General features: G+C 37.4%; 1 protein-coding gene across 1 annotated transcript; it reads left to right on the top strand.

Annotated features, from left to right (window-relative positions):
• Positions 1-786: 786 nt before the first annotated feature.
• Positions 787-15,227, top strand: LOC5572349. The gene is made up of 3 exons (XM_001660258.2): positions 787-1,911; positions 13,015-13,236; positions 14,211-15,227. Exons 1-3 carry the CDS (start codon positions 900-902, stop codon positions 15,116-15,118), a joined length of 2,142 nt encoding a protein of 713 aa, XP_001660308.1. The 5' UTR covers positions 787-899; the 3' UTR covers positions 15,119-15,227.
• The last annotated feature ends 1,855 nt before the right edge of the window (positions 15,228-17,082 follow it).

The following is a 17,082-nucleotide window of genomic DNA, read 5'->3' as shown; positions in this document are numbered from 1 at the left end:
ATGAGAGTGTGACGTCTATTAGTCTATGATAAGTCTGTAAACATTTTTTCAAATGGGCGAAATTAACAGAAGTAAACGAATCAAAGACAAAGTTTTACTAGCATCAGTTCATAACATAGTTTTAGAAAAAGCTGTAAATGTTGTGTATTACATGACTTTTTATTGAATAAAACTTAAAGCCAAATAAGCGTAATTTAAATGTGACCAACTATTTCTTACAGTGCTATTCCGCCCATTTTCACGCACATCAAACATATGGTGACGAGAGGGCTAATCAAGAACAACGCTGTCTATATATACCCAAGCCTCGCCCAAGAGCGCATTATTTTTTAGATATTGAAATAGCACACTACACTATGTTACACACTAGAAATATGTTTTCAATAATGTAGACCAATCGAAAATGTATGAGAAATATCGCATTTTGAAACGGTAAACATTCTTAACAACCCGTTACTGATATGGTACCATTACGAAAAACAATAATCACTGTGGTCAAAACTTTACCAGCTACTGTTCAATTATGGTTGATCAAACCATATTTACTATGGTTTTTAATGGAACATAGACCATTTCTGGTGTGGTTGAGCTGTGGTTCGCATCAATGTGGGGTGACGTCTGCTTGTCTGTGACTAATCTTCCTGTGGTGTTTGTTTGTGTGAGTGGGCCCTTCTCTAATGTTTGTCAAGTTTTCAGAAGCAAATCAGGCTTGCTCATTTTGCTCATCCAGTATTCAGACTTCAACCCTGGCTGTTCTAAATTATTGTACTAAAGTGAAAAAATGTCAGTTTTGTAAACAACTTTATTTTGAATTTCTGTTTTCTCCGTCAATCCGCAGTCAGTGCAACGGATTTTCACCGGTTGTTCCGGCGAGAATATCCACCACCCGGGGAACAACGATGGCCAAACCGCGCCCCTGTATAGTGCCCTGCTGTCAGGGCGAAAAGTTCGAACTGGTGCACAAGTTCCCCTCGGATCGGGAACGCGCCGAACTGTGGAAGACAATCCTGAACGTTCCGGAACTGGGCCCACTCGACGTAGACACTATCCGGGGACGGCACTTTGTCTGCAGTCGGCATTTCCGCGATTCCGATTACAAAAACAAAATTTCCAGGAGTTTAAACGTGACGGCTAATCCGTCGTTGAATTTGAGGGGATTGTGTGATCCCGAAGGATTAAACCGGACGATTCCTCCGATGGGGCGTCCCTTGGTGGGCGATTCTGGCTCGAATGTGGTGACGCTCAGTTTGGAAGTGCAATCGTTTCCAACGGATGGAGTGGGGGTGGGTGAATCCGACGAGAAAAACATGCTGAGCTTTACGGGAGATCCTTTGGAAGAAACCGTTCCGGTTCAAGTGGACCACCACGTAGAGGAGCAAAATCCGGCTACAGTGAGGGTACCTAACTCGATGGTGCTCTCGGCGGGGCAAAAAAGAATTTTCGAGGCCAGTACGATGGCGGGAAGTACGCCTGCAAAGATTTTCCGATTTCGGAAAAAGATGAACATAGTTAAAGTGGAAGGAGGAATCTCGGATCCGGAGAAAGTACAATCCGTTCAAAATGATCCACTCATTCTGAAGAGGGTTAAAGTGCTGTCCCCTCAAAAGACAATCATGAAGATACGTCCCATCGGGGAAAGGAAAATCGAAACTATTTCGGTGGAAACGCAAACAGATATTGAAGAGGCACCAAACGGAAGTGCCTCGAAGGACTTGGAAGCGGTTGAAGCGGAGGACAGGAGCTGTGAAGAACCACCACAGGAGAATGAAAAACCAGTAACTAGCAGAGTGTTGGCCTTGTTGGAATGTACGCCGGAAAATCTGGAGAAATTGAAGAAAAAGATGAGCGGTGGAGCAGTCCTCTTTGACGAGAACTTGTTCAAGGAGGAAGAAGAGGATGAAGCGGAAAGTGGTAAGATTGATTATTTTTTATTGGTTTAACAACGCATGATAAGCGATGCCAAGGGTCAGCTTTGCGGGGATTGGCTGACAGAGGCGTAGTCAAAATTGTATATTCCATGGAATCCCTCTACGCATTCCATCAATAGTGTTTCTACAGATGGTTCCAAAAAAGCCTCTTAGAATTTCTTCATTACTTTTCAAAAAATTCAAATATTTCTCCAAGAACGCATCCAGGATTTCCTGTAACTATTCCTCCAGAAGTTCCTTCGTGGGTTGCTCCAGAAATTCTTTCAGGAAAAGTATTCGGGAAGGTATTCCTTTAAAAATCCTGTCAGTCGAGAAAATTAGATTTCCAGAATTTTATTCAAGGATCCTTCCAGTAATCACAAATGATTTCAGGGTTTGAACCAGGAATATTTCCAAAGATTCCTCCATTAGTTCTTTTTGAAATTCAGGGTGTCCATCCATCCGGGAAATCCGGGAAAAGCGGGAAAAACCCGGGAATTCCAAATGACCGGGAAAAATACGGGAAATACCCGGGAAATTGTCGAACACACCGGGAAAAGCAATACGGGCGAAACTAGAATATTTTGTAAGGGGGACACGACTGCTTAACAATTCACACTTTGTATCAAAACTGACATTATGACTTTTTGTGAGTTGATGGAGTTAGTTTTTCTAGCAAAATCCTGTAAAAAAGTCATTGGTTTTCAGAAGATATCTGGGAAATTTTTTCTCACATTTTTCACCGGTTCCTTTTTAGATCTTTTGTGAATTTCTGGCTGAAGACATTGAATATTATTGAATTGAATTGAATCATAGGAAATCATAGGAAAATGCTTAACAAATTTCCATTAAGGCTCATGAAAATGATAATATCTTTGTAAGAATCCTAACGGAAATCGGAGCGAATATTTTGCGAATTCCATAAAAGACTTTTTGGAAATTCTTCAAAATTTTTTTTTTGATAATTTTTTTTGATAAAAAATTATTTTTTTTGTGAAATTTCTTAGGAAATCTGAGTGGTTTCTTACTGAAATCCTGGACTTCCTGGTGGATTCCTAGAGACGCTATTACTGATTTTTGGTGAAGCCTTGTTTGGTTTACTATAGGGTGTCCCAGAATGTATGGGCACGACTTTTTTTATATTTTTGTATTTTTGATTTTAGAAAATCAATTCTTATCTGGTCAGCACAGACCCTATATTTTGTTTTTTTTTAAACTAGTAAAATATGTTTTTATCAAAATCTATCGCCGTGGTGATTTCAAGTACATTGTTTCAAGGATGTTTTACTTAATTTTTTGTTTGATTTTTTTTTTTGGCTTTGTTATGCTTAAGTTTAAGGTGGTGGTTGGTCCCTAGTGATAAATCCTACCTCCGTTCTGGTCACGATCTTCAGATTATCGTGATTCGTCAACATTCGTATTGATAAAGTGGGAGGACAGAAGTAAAATTTGAAAGAAACGAATGCCAGAACAGCTATCCACCGGCGACGCCAAACGGACCAACGTAATGTGGTGTAATTTGGAATTTGTGGATTGAATACTGACACCTATATTTTTTTTTTGCTAAGCATCAATATGGATGACTCTCGAGGATTGCTTAACGTAAAAGGGGTTATGACAAGGTTGTGGATTTACTGGGTAAATCCATCACATTGGGGTTATGACTTTGTGTCTAGTCAGGAATAGGGTCTGATTGGTATGGTAGAATGCAATAGAGTTCGGAATTGATAGACAGACTTTGAGGAAAGAAGTTTTCAACGTAAGGCAGCAGCACCTTGGAACTTGGAGGGCGCAGATCTGGAGAGTTGGGCAGCTGTTCATGCTGGGTTACATTATGTAGAAAGTGGAATCTGTTTTGCCGCGCACAAATTATGGGAATTATTTGAAAATGGCTTCTTGTTTAGATTGTGTAACGCAAGAGAGCATTTTTAGCTCTGCGTTATATTAGGAGGTTATTATAGTGCAGGGTCTACTGATGACTGTGTAGGTATTTTAAGGGTGATTGAATGAAAGTTTTGTTGAGGGTAGTTATTGTTGAATTTTAGCATTTCGTAATTGTTTTGAAATGTTTGTCGTACAATGAAAAAGAATTTTGGGGTATTTGTTTGATTATTATTTGCGCTTTTGCACTTGTAAATGTTTTATTTAATAGAGATACTTTGAGTTAGGGAAGTGTAGGAGGATAAATTATAATTTATTAGAATTTTCTGATAGAGTCAGAGTTCACATGTTACTTAGGTATTGGAAAGCAAATGAGAACCACATTAAATAATAGATAAACACTAATGCTCATATTTTTATATTTTCATTTCATCGCGGTCCTCATTGCCCGAGCGGAGACGATAAAACTCGAGTTGGATATAATCGACGCAACTACGATACGGAAAAGAAACAGATGAGAAACTATCGATACATTTATTTAACTATAAAAACCACGTTTTAACGTGATAACTTTATTTATTTCTTCTCGTTTCAGCAATCCAACAGCCAAACCATCTCTACTATCTTTTTCATTTCCTCTTCGTTACATTTATAGTCCCTCTGGTACTGAATCGAATGACGCATTCCGCTTTTTATCAGCGCTGTCTTTGCTGTACGTTGAGCATGGTGTCGGAGGTGGTGTGCTGTGTAAAACATCTGATGTGCTACACGGCACGCTACTTCCGGCATTTTGTTGGCGCGCGGGATGGGCAGTGCTGGTGATGATGTGGAGGGCGCTATTCGGTTTAGTGCCAGAGGGACTATATCTATTTAATGTATCTGAAACCTGTGGGACCGCTTTAAATACCGGCGCCTGCTTGTGGAAGATCCCGGTGTGCTAAACGGTATAGGACATGTTAACGGGGGAGGCTTGGTAGGTCCTCACCTAGCCCGTGTCTAGATAGGCGGACGGATGTCTGCCAGGGTGTGGATCGAGCAATTACAATTACAATTACAATTTGTTATGCTTAAGTTTAAAATTTCAATTTGAATAAATGATAATCCGATCAATTATCATATCGTTGCTAATTTTTTTTCGCTATTTTTGAAATGGAACAAATTTTGTAAGTCGCTCAAAAATAACGCGATTCGTACAAGACTGGTAGAAGATGCTTCAAATAAATGTTACAAAGTCAACACATTAACAAATAAATTGAACATTAAAAAATCGCAATCTACTCTTGTTGGGTACAGTAATCAAATGTGTAACAATAAGATTTTCATTTTCACTAGTCTTGAAATGGCAGCATGATGAAGTCGTGCCCATACTTTCTGGGACATCCTATTGCTTAATTAATCTACAGTCTTTATGAGGTCCCTGACGAGATTTCTTATGGTTTTCTGTAGATTTACCAAATTCTTACTGTTCTTGATAACGAATAGCTTGCAAGATCCAGTATGAATTCAAGGGGCAGATTTTTGTTTTGTTCTTGACGACATTCTTCGAAAAATCGTTGATGGATTTGTTTGGATTTACGTCTTTTTAGCAAGCAAGCCATTAAAGTTTTTTTTATTGCATGATATCATTTTAAAGTTATGCAATAACTCAAAAACGAGATCATGTCAAATTTTGTCGTTTTGTAGAAATAATTAACTTTTTTTCATATTATTTTTAAATGTCACCTATGATTTTTAATTTATGCACGGTATTCTTCACCCTTTCGAATGAAAGTACTGTAAGTATTGAAAGGTTATTTTTACTGTGCCAAACATTTTTTTTCAAGGCTTTTTTAAATATACTAGAGATCTTTTTGTAAGAAAAGTTAATTGATGTTTTCTAAAAAAAACTAAGACCTGGTGTAAGTTGAACTTCAACAAATTTTCAGTTCTGTAAAGTTTGCTAAAAATCTTTACTTTGTCTATTATATTTTTCAATCAACAGTATATCTGTTTGTCCAAAACTGTTTGGAAATTGAAGCTGTCAGTTTACAAACCACAGCATTTTGAGGACTTTAAAAAACTCCTAAATATTCCAAATTTGACCAGTTTGTACGAAAAAATTGGAGATTTGCAAATGTTTTGATCGATTCGTTATACTCAATATTTATCATCCAATAGAAAGCAGCTGGAGAATTCGTAAATCCCTTCTAAGAGGAATAGGTTTACATAATCCTCTAATCTATTTGTTACAATATTTATGAAACTGCAGTTACATTTTTTATAGTAAATATTTTAGGAACTTGTTAATATTTTCCATTATTCGACAATCTATATACTGGACAATCTACATATTGACCAATGCAATGGTGTCTGATATGATCTAACTGCATAAAGTTTTTTTTAAAGTGAAAACAAAAATATGCATTTGATGTTTGAAAACAAATATTTTGAAGGTCTAAACAAATATCACAACCTTCTATACAAATGTCTGGGTCATCAGTCACAAGGACCATGATGTCATCCGGTTTTAAATTTTTGGGCATCCGGGAAAAATCCGGGAATTTGAAAACTGATTTTGAATGGACACCCTGGAAATTCCTCGCATGCTCCTGTCCAGCACACCTCCTGCAGCGCTACGATGTCGAAACAGCGGGTCTTCAGTACATCGGAGAGTATGCGAGTACTTCCAATGAAATTGAGAGATTTGCTGTTCCACGCCACGTACCGAGTTTCCAATCGCTAGTCCTTTTTCGTCGCTGTGGTCTTTGCCGATTGTTCCGGTCCGTATTCTCTCGTTGACGTTCCTGTGCTGATGTGTTTTTACGGTTGGCTTGCAGGGCCTGACACCAACCCCCTAGATTTCCGGAGGACCATTCCCCCTAAATGTTCGGAGGGCCATAGTGCGCAGTTTAGCTTAGAGTCCTTCTCCGGCACTCGGACGATGATCAGCCGCCCCTGACATGGGGAACAGACGCTGTTATGAGCCGCTCCTAACATGGAGTACAGACGCTCCAGGTTTGCAAAGGCAAAAGCCCCTGGCCAGTACCACGAGGAGGTAGGGATAGGAGTTGCTGGGCAAGAGGCTAAGGACCGCACAAAGGGGTCTATTTTATTCCTGTAGGTACGCGAGATACCAATGGTACGCCATGCCCAGCCATTTACCGCGCCGCTAAACGCAAGATAAAACATTTGTTTTTTGTAGGAAAGAAGTTGAAATGTGAACAACGTATAATGGTACCGAATAACATGTATGCCAATGATACATGTGTAGGGCGCCATTCATCGCCCATTCTAAGTATGAGGCTCTATATACACAACTAGTTGGAATTAAATTACTTTCATTAGCTGGTTGTTATCTTTGTGCTATAGTACAACAACATATTAAAGCGTGGCAGCTATCTGCCATAATAAAATAATTGTTCAACTCATGTTTACCGCCTTAAACAGCCTAAAATTATTTTAATAAATAGTATATAAAATTAAATCATATGAATTTCTATATATCATACATGTATACTAATACATGTTGATGACTTTTATTGCGAAAATTTGTTCAGATTTTTCAAAATAATTCAATGAGCGTTGAATGGAGCATGAGCGGTGAATGGCGTCCTTACGGTAAATTAAAAAAAAAAGTTACTTTTAGTAAGCAGTCTTGCCCGTGATTTATTCTTGAATTTATCCTGATATTCAATCAAAAATCACTTTACGTGTTCTACCAGTAATTTCTTGAAAGTTTTCCAGAGATACTTCTATGAATTTTTACGGGGATTACTCCAAAAATACTTCAAAAAATCTACTATTCCGTCACGAATTTATTTTCAGATACATTCTAAAAACTCCTTCCTCATCAGGGGTTCCATTGAAAAATTTCTTTGGACTTTCTCAATCCAAGCATTCTTTCAGAAAACCTAAAATATCCTCTAAAGGTTCCTCCAAGGATCATTCAAGGAACAGGCGTTCCGTAGTGTTATTCTTAGGTAAATGAAATAATCGCTGCCTAGGCTGATCTGGAAAAGGAAGTTAATATTGACAGGCCTGGTAGCGAGTCACTTTTTAGTGGCTTGGTCACTTTTTTTGACCAGGTCACTAAAAAGTCACTATTTGCAGCAGAAAGTCACTAAAGTCACTTTTTTCAGAGAAATGATCACTAAAGTCACTATTTTCGTGATCTGTGATAAATCAACAATAATCTGAATCAGCTTCTCAAACTTTAATAGCAGTACAGCAATGTTTTACTGGTTTTTATTAATCTAATCCCAACTTTTTTGTCAGCTATTAAGTGTCTAGGTAGGTAAGGGCTCTTACTAACTTTCTGGATGAATTCTGCACAGACATTTTTGACAGAATATCTGGTTCTGGTTCTGGTGAAAATCTCAATAATGAGAAGTTTATCGAAAATATATAAAGCTTTAAAGCTATCTTGTGAGTTAGTAAGGGTCGAATTTCAAATAAATTCCTTCTAGGTTTTTTCGTCTTCTATTTTTAAACTTTCGATTCTGCTGGGATTTCCACAAGAACATCCAGAAATTCATTTTCAATTTTTGTAAGGGTCGTTAAACAACCTTACTCTTGCACTATTTCTGAAATTTTCCAAGAAATGCGTAAGGTGTCGGCCAGGGCGCGTCTCACGCGAAAGTAAGCAAAAATCGTTTGGAGTTTGACATTTCATTATTAATAATTCCTTCCTGCCCATGCAGTTTTCGCTTCGCTTCTCGTTTTGCGTCTACCCTGGCCGCGCCCCAAAGCATTTTTTCCAGAAACTCTTTCCGCAACTCTGACATGAGCCTATGCATGCTATAAAACGTTTGACTTTTACTGTTCGACAGCACCAACACACGGCGCACAGTGAAAGTCAAGAGAACAAAAGAATTTATGGTACGTACAGAGGCTCATATGAAAAAGCTTTAATGAATTTTGACGATTGAGTTTGACATTGATGCCAAAGAGTTTTGCCATAATTTCTTTCTTCAGAGTTGATGAATTTTGAACTTCCAGTAGATTTTCACTACTGACTGGAATTTGAGATTTAAAGTTGTAGCGTATGCCTAGCTTTTGCAGCCTAGCTTGTATGCGCCCGTACAAGATTTACCAGAATTTTTATTACACACTTTGTCCCTTGATGATGTTTTATAGCTTTTAAGTTATCTGTATAAGTTAAAAGCAATAACTTGTGAACGTAATTTTGTTTATTTTTTTAATTTTACATAATGCGTAGGCTTGTTAATATTTTTAGTTATAAGGATCACACTTTCGTTTCTGAACTTTTATTTTAGATTAATGTTTGTAGGTATGAAGCCACTTTTTAGTCACAATTTGGTCACTTTTTTTGGTAATTTAGTCACTAAAGTCACTATTATTTTGCTGTCTGATCGCTACCAGCCCTGTATTGATGATTAACTCCTGAAGTGCCCAAACATGCATATCTGGAATCGTATTATTATCTAACTTGAATGAACCTGAATTTTTTTTTCACAGAGTTAAAGTTTATGGTCTTACCATTTAGAAAATACCTACTTGATGCTAAATATTCTATTGGTGAAAACTTGATAAATACATTTTTGAAGATTTTTAAAGAATACTTCCTGCGGGAACCATCTGAGTTTACGTTTAGTATTAAGGGGCTGTCCATTAATTACGTAAGGGGTTATGGGGGGAGGGGGGGTTAGAGATTTCTTACGCGCCATTTATTTTGGATTTTCATACTAAAAATCTTATCATGGGGGGAGGGGGGGTTGAAAAATCCCGAAATTTGTCTTACGTAATTAATGGACCGTCCCTTAAATATAAGCCTCTAAATATGTAAAGTAACTAAGCAAAAAGAGTTCATGAGCCATTTGGCTTTAGGAAGCCGGCTGCATTTAGATTTTTGTGATTTCACAATCTTTTTGTTATATGAGTTATATTTTGCTTGAAAAAAAAAGTTTTGACATATCTCGAAAACTTATTCATACAGGCTCAAGTCAAAAAAGTATACAAACTTACTTTATCGATCCTACGTGTTAAGCAGGCGGAATTCTACACGTACCGCTCTGTACCAACTCAACTTTTCACTTTCAGAACGTTTAATTTCCGGATTTACAAAACGACGAAAGTAACGTTTTCAATTTTCGCAACCTAACCACTACTTTCGCCGCCCCGCTGTATGGAGAGACAAAGTGACTTAACCACGAATCAAAACAAAACACTACTTAAGCCGATTTTACACTGGTAGAAAAACGTCGAAAGTAACTGAATGAAACGGCTTATCATTTTCTTATAATTATTTTTGTGGGAAATAATAGAAACTACCTAGTTTTTGAACGTGAGCTGAGTGTATGCAAAATTTGAGCGAAGTACACGACAACAAAATGTAAAAAAAGTGATTCATTTTAAAACAGTTTTAGAAGATAGATTGTGATTTTTCGTAATTAATTTTCTCAAAACCGTATAAAAGTTACTTACGTCGATTTGAAAAAGTAATCGAGATATGTAAATTCACGCACGGGGCCTTCCTTAGCCCAGCGGTTAGAGTCCGCGGTTACAAAGCAAACCCATGCTGAAGGTATCTGGGTTCGATTCCCGGTGGGTCAGGATCTTTTCGTAATGGAAATTTTCTTGACATCCCTGGGCATAGAGTATTATCGTACCTGCCACACGGTACACGAATGCGAAAATGGCAACTTACAGGGCTGGTAGCAAGTCACTTGGTCACTTTTTTCGACCTGGTCACTAAAAAGTCACTATTTTCAACAAAAAGTCACTAAAGTCACTTTTTTCACGAAAATGGTCACTAAAGTCACTTTTTTCGTGGTCTGATGAGTATGAAATTAAAGGCAGGTTACCTTTCCAAACATCATCAAAACTCCTCCGGAGAATAAGCCAGAGATGGTTAGAAATAACAACCAAAAAATTCAAAGAGTTTGTCAGAAACTCGTACAGAATTTCTAAAGCGAGTACTATTAATAATTTAGTTTTTTTTTCAAATTCTCTATACTGCCCATAAACACATGTCAGTACACCCGATTCCTTTTTTCAAAATTTCAAAAACCGTGCAAAAAAAGTAACAGCATTTCTCGACGTTTCAAGCAAAAATAAGGTTTTGGCGGAAAAAAATGTATGGAAACTTTTTTTGCACGGCCGTGTAAAAAAAAATCCGTGCAAAAACAGAATCGGGTGTATCATGTTTGCTTGGATTCCTATTCACATGGGACAATAGAAGTATGGTAAAAAATTAAGTCATAATATTAAAGCAATTTGCTTCAGACATTTCAAAACTCATCAAAACTTTAGAACAAAAGAAACAATTAGAGATAATTGAAGGTATTGTAGAATATCATGCCAGAAGTTAATAACTGAAAATTATTGATCGAAGTTTAGATGTACTTTTAAATTATCTTTCTCAGTATTTGCTTACAAAAATGGCTAATGATGAAGAGAAAAGCATTAAAGCTAAGTAGCCCGTCATTCGTTGATTTTGCATGCCATTGCAGCTCGCAATTTCAAAGTGATAAAACTCAGTCAACATAAGTAATATTGATTCGAAAAAGTATCACTACTTGCGCTTACATGCAGAAAGTATGCTGATACTTTTTCAGTAATCTCAGTGCAAAACCAAGCGGTTTTCATTGTTTCGCAATCGTGAGATGAATTATCCACAATCATCGATGCCCAGTACAAATTTCAATGACGGTCTACTTTGCCTTAAAACTTTGCAACTAGTCAAATAAAAATATGTGTTTCTTACTTCGTACTTATCTTATCTTATCTTGAAAATAATTATTCTTTTCAATGATGGTTTTCTATTTTATCAAATAAGAAAAATGTCATTGTTTTTTATTGAAGTTTAGTGGTTTTCATTCATCAAATTCTACGTACATTTCGGGAATCCCTCATTCGATCAAGCTACAAAAACTGTTATTTTTGTCAACCCGATTGTCAAAAATGACGAATGTGATAAATATGCAGTTATGGGCAGTAGATTGGTTTATATACACATAGAACGTATTTTATTTCTAGCCATTTTTATGACCAATACTTGTAGTTTTGAAGTCACTTTTTGGTCACTATTTGGACACTATTTGGTCACTTTTTGGTCACTATTTTGATCATTTTGGTCACTAAAGTCACTATTATTTTGCTGTCTAACTGCTACCAGCCCTGAACTTAGGCAAAGAAATCTCTCATTTAATAACTGTGGAAGTGCTCATAAAGAACACTAAGCTGAGTAGCCGGCTCTGTCCCAGTGGAGACGTTAATGCCAAGAAGAAAAAGAAGAAGAAGAAGAAGAAATTCACGCATTACATGACTTAGAGAAACATTAGAAGACTTGAGATATTAAACAAGACTGACACGAATGCGACTTAAACAAATCCGAATGAAGAAAACACTACTGATCTGTTAGATGAACTTCCAGTTTTCAAGGCGATTCGAAAGATTTGCTCGATTTTCTCGTTCATAGGTTCCATTTGATTGATTGTGACTGTAACGACATTAACAGAATGCCGTTTAATTGCTTAAAAAACAGAGAGAAGATATTTTTTTCTTTGTTATTAAGTCATTAAGCAGCAATTGCTATCTTATACATTTTTTTTAAATAGATTTCTTGACGTCGACCAAACCACATTGTTAAGTTAGAAACATATCTCAAACAATTTTGAAATGCAATCGGCTTCGTAACGCCAAATGGCGTGTGAGCATTTAATTAATAACAGCACAAATATTATGCTCGATAATGCTATTTTCTTCAGGGTCTTCTCACTTGGTCGTTTTATAAATTTAGCGTCTGATAGCTACCAAATATATTCTCAATACATGGCATTGAAAGTCCACCCATTATTTTGTTTTTCTATTTTTTAATTTTTACCGATAGAATATATTTGAACCAAAGATTTTTTTTAAATAAGATCATCGATTAAAAAAATAGGTTCATTACCGTTCGATAATAATGCGGTTCCGGGTATGCGAAGCAGCCTAAAACCTGATATATTCCAGTAGAACTTTTAATCTCCCAAAGTCTACATATACATACATTATAGTCTTATCGGTTTTAGTTTAATATTTACAATCCCTTTCCACAAGCTTTCCCTTACTACGCTAATGATGATGATGCGTGATAATGCAAATTTCACTCTCGTTTCGGAATCATTCGACTTTAGCATCAGGCTTATCGGCTCCTACCTATATAAATCTCAGTTCAAATTTAGCTTCCCATCATTGAGCACGTTTCATTCTTATCACAAAAATTGTCCGACATTTGTTGTTTCAGCCATGCAAAAACCGGCTTTCGATGAACGGCTTTTCCTCACCCTGAAGAGAGCGGAATCCGACGAACCAATCCGGGTCAGTTACATCTGGTTACGGGACCATTGCCGCTGTAACGAGTGCTACAATCACGAAACGTTTCAACGATCTCTGTCGATTCTGGACGTCCCGGAGGATGTTAGTCCTTCGAGCTACGAGATTCGAGACGGCGCGCTCAATGTTTTATGTAAGTAGATTCTTAATTCTGAAATACCTGGAACTATTTTACTTTACTCAAAATGCTATAACTTGGTAACTTTTTAATGTTTTTAGATACAATTATCCTTAAAACCAAGGGGATTTGTTGTGCTAACAAGTGCATAGTATCTACCTCTTTGCACACTTTTTTTTTAAACTAGGCTTTTTTCTTTATATTTCGGAGCTACATATTAAATCTTATGCCTATTTTATATACATATACTTAACGCTAAGTAGGTTGTCACGTCATCTATTATTGTGGCTAATTCATCTCTCAATTGCAAATTAATGTAAATCAGATGGTTTTGCACTGACATGGCTAAAAAAGTATCAGCATATTTTCCGCATATAAGTTAACATAGTGATACTTTTCTGAAATAATATTTACTGTGACAAATTGAGCTTTATACTTTGAAATTGCGAGCTGCATAGTCAACTGGGCTGCTGAAATGAATGGGAATGCCTTTTAGTCTTAAATTTACTCATCATAAAGAGGGTTATCAGCAAAGGTGCGCAAGTGAAAAACCTACTTTTAAGAGAAACGGCTTTGAAGTTTTCTACTTCGTTTAAAGGTTGTTAATGTTCCTAGAATATAATCGTGTAAAAAAGGTTGCATTTTCACACGAAAAATCAGTTTTTACACTAGTGAGCGGTAATAGGAGCATGAGCGGGTGCACTGATGGTATAACAAAAATAAAAATAACATTGTATTTTTGGCTTACTGAAAAGTAAAAAATGGTATAGAAGGGTGAAGGGTGAAATTGTTAGCACAATTAATCTTTTTGATTTTCAATAAAATTGTTTTAAAAATATTAGAAAGTCATTAAGTTATAGCGTCTTCAGCAGAGGAAAAATGTTCTGGGTATTTATCAACCCGTAATTGTATTGTCGTCTAATTGCAAATGCATTGATACTAATAGATTTATAATAATTATTTATTATCAATTATTGATGCCCCAACAGGGAAAGACAACCACGCCTCTTCGTACGATCTGGATTTCATCTTTAGCGCACAGTTCCAGTTGTACAAGGAATCTCTCGTGCAGGAGCACTCGCAACCAGCTCTGTGGGACCGTGAGCTGATGGGCTTCTGCCCGGAATACTGCCGAGTCAGTTTGAACGAGTTGCTGTGCGACGATGAAATAGTCAAGAAACTAGTCCACAGTCTCTACATGTATGGTGTTGCCTTCATCGAGAAGGTCCCAGCCAATCCGCAAAGTACGGAGATGGCCGTCCGGCGGATCTTCCCCATCCACAAGACGTTGTTCGGCGAGATGTGGACCTTCAGCGATTCGATGGACCACAGTGACACGGCCTATACCAAGAACTACCTGGGGCCTCACACGGATAACACCTATTTTAGTGATGCGTCCGGATTGCAGGTTCTGCACTGCATTCAGTTCAAGGGGTCCGGAGGGCAGACCATCCTCATCGATGGCTTTAAGGCAGCTGAACAGTTGCGACTCAAGAAACCTGAGGTGTTTGAACGGCTTTGTAACTATCCGGTTACGGGCGAGTACCTTGAAGAGGGCAAACACCACACATACTGTGCGCCAATTATCAAGCGCAATATAATCACCGGAGAGGTGGAACAGTTGAGGTTCAACATCTACGATCGGGCGATTCTGAAAACGATCCCGCAAGAGCAGGTTCCGCAGTTTTATGCGGATTTTAAAGAGCTGGGAGCGGAAATCAACGAGGAATCGATGGCGTGGACCTTCCAGTTGACACCCGGAACGGTGATGATCTTCGACAATTGGAGGGTGCTACACGGCAGGATGGCCTACAACGGAAAGCGTGTCATGAGCGGGTGCTATGTGGCGAGGACGGACTACCAGAGTGTGGCACGGACGCTGGGAATTATCTCGTGAATGAGCTAGCAGGTTGCATGGCTGTATGTACATTTGTTAGTTTGTATGTAAAAACCAGCGAACGATTTTAATGAATATGAATCTAATAAAAAATGTGTACATAAAAAAATCTAATGGCTTTTAAATTTTATACGAAACGGGGTAATCTTTACTTTTAAAAGGCCTGGATAACTTTGTTGCAGTCTTTTACTCATATCTTTTGACATAATTCCAATTCTTCAACGTTGGGGATTAGTTGCACCTCCAAATACATCCACGAAGATTCGGATACCGGTGATCGATACGGATAAATGGACGGTAATGTAGCGTAAACCTTCTATTCCACCCCTGATTCTTGGTCAAACTTCAATGTCTTTCGAACGTCATGTAATAATAGTACATAATAAGTTTTACGATCTCAAAAGACCAAGTTATCATTCCAAAATACCCATTATGCGAAAACTTAAAAAAAATAACACGGTGTTTCAGCAAATAGCTTTAGGAGGCGAAGTTTGAACATTCTGGACGAATAGATGTCATTCTAGGTTTTGTTTAGTAGCTCCAATATTTGATTCCAGAATTTAAATTCTTACCTTTATGGATGGTTACACCCAAGTAACCACTAGCCCGCTAATTAGCCTTTTTGGGCTTATAGGGCTGTTATTCGGCTAATATAGGGCATGTCGGCATTATAATAGCCCTATATTAGCACGGAGGGCGAATTAAAGTGCTATTTGATTACTTGGGCATTTTAAAATGTTCCATAAATAAAAAATAAACTAAATTGAATAAATATTTAAAAAATAAATGATAAAATGAGAGCTAGATTTATTTTCTAAAACTTGCCCATTGACATGCCGTCGGAAAAACCCACTCCCGGAGCACAAAATTTAGACGAGTCGCGTTTCCGACTTGGATTGCCCAACCTTTGTGCTTGGCGCTCGTAGTAGCCAGTTGTGTTCGGTACGATCCGCGATCCCCGCCCAAGTGATAAAGTGAAACCTCCTTAGAAGCTGATAACCCAAGGAACAATTGGTAGCTTTTAAGATACTTACGTGTTTAATACAAGCTGCATAGCAGCAACCATTGCTGAACAAATTTTTAGTTGAATCATTAATTGAATAAAATTAATTTCCGCTTATAAAAAAGCTGTTATTCCACTTGCAGTTTGTGTTTTGAATAAGAGCTAAATAAACCTCCGAAAATGCTAATATAGTAGCTTTTGTTCTACAACACATAAGAAGTTTAACAATTGACCAATTAAATGCTTCTATAGGTTGTAGCCATCATTTTAGTAGAATATTGAACATTTGATTAACAACAAATCGTACAAAAGTTTCAGTGTCTAATACTTAAAATGTTGACCAGCATGATTAGTAAAACTTATAAACAATGTGAATAACAGTATATGAGTATGCTCTTATTTATTTATTTTTTATTTATTTTTATTCGTAATTATTTCAACGGATCTTTGTGATCTAATTGAAAATTGGGGTGGGTAAATGAGTATTTCACTAGAAGGCAGCAACACCTATTAAACGAATGGAACAAATTATAACAATTATCACAAGGTAAGTACGTTACACAGGCACAGTTATTGCAAACACAAAGGCATTGTCTTTAACGTTAATAGAATAAACTAACTAAGAAATAGGTTCCCAAACACAGTTCCTGAATTCTCGAAAGCATAATCCAACTGGCCATGTTGATGAACGTAAAGCAGCTTCCTTGAAATTGACATCGATTCCAATCTTGAATGAGATATAGGGCAACATTGATGGATTTTTCCACGCTGGGACAAGCATTTTTACTTCGATCGGGGCATCTGAAGAGAGACATTCTTGAACCATCCTGGACATCGTAAGCTCGGTTACATCGTTTTTAATCCTCGTGAAGAACAGCCAAAATTTTTCACCCGGTGCGTTCGTAGGGGCGGTTACATTTGATGTACTGGTTTGTTTAGTCCCATGCAACAATTGCGGCGA

The sequence above is a fragment of the Aedes aegypti genome, chromosome 2 (genome assembly GCF_002204515.2).
Source record: "Aedes aegypti strain LVP_AGWG chromosome 2, AaegL5.0 Primary Assembly, whole genome shotgun sequence".
Classification (NCBI taxonomy): domain Eukaryota; kingdom Metazoa; phylum Arthropoda; class Insecta; order Diptera; family Culicidae; genus Aedes; species Aedes aegypti.
Note: the sequence above shows the minus strand (reverse complement) of the source record. Positions and strands in the feature narration are given on the sequence as shown.

Bases quoted from the DNA above. Each gene is read 5' to 3' on its own strand.
- LOC5572349 (XM_001660258.2), top strand. From the start codon at position 900: ATGGCCAAACCGCGCCCCTGTATAGTGCCCTGCTGTCAGGGCGAAAAG. The intron at 1,912-13,014 runs GTAAGATTGATT...TTGTTGTTTCAG, and splicing joins AGAGGATGAAGCGGAAAGTG to CCATGCAAAAACCGGCTTTC. The intron at 13,237-14,210 runs GTAAGTAGATTC...ATGCCCCAACAG, and splicing joins CGGCGCGCTCAATGTTTTAT to GGAAAGACAACCACGCCTCT.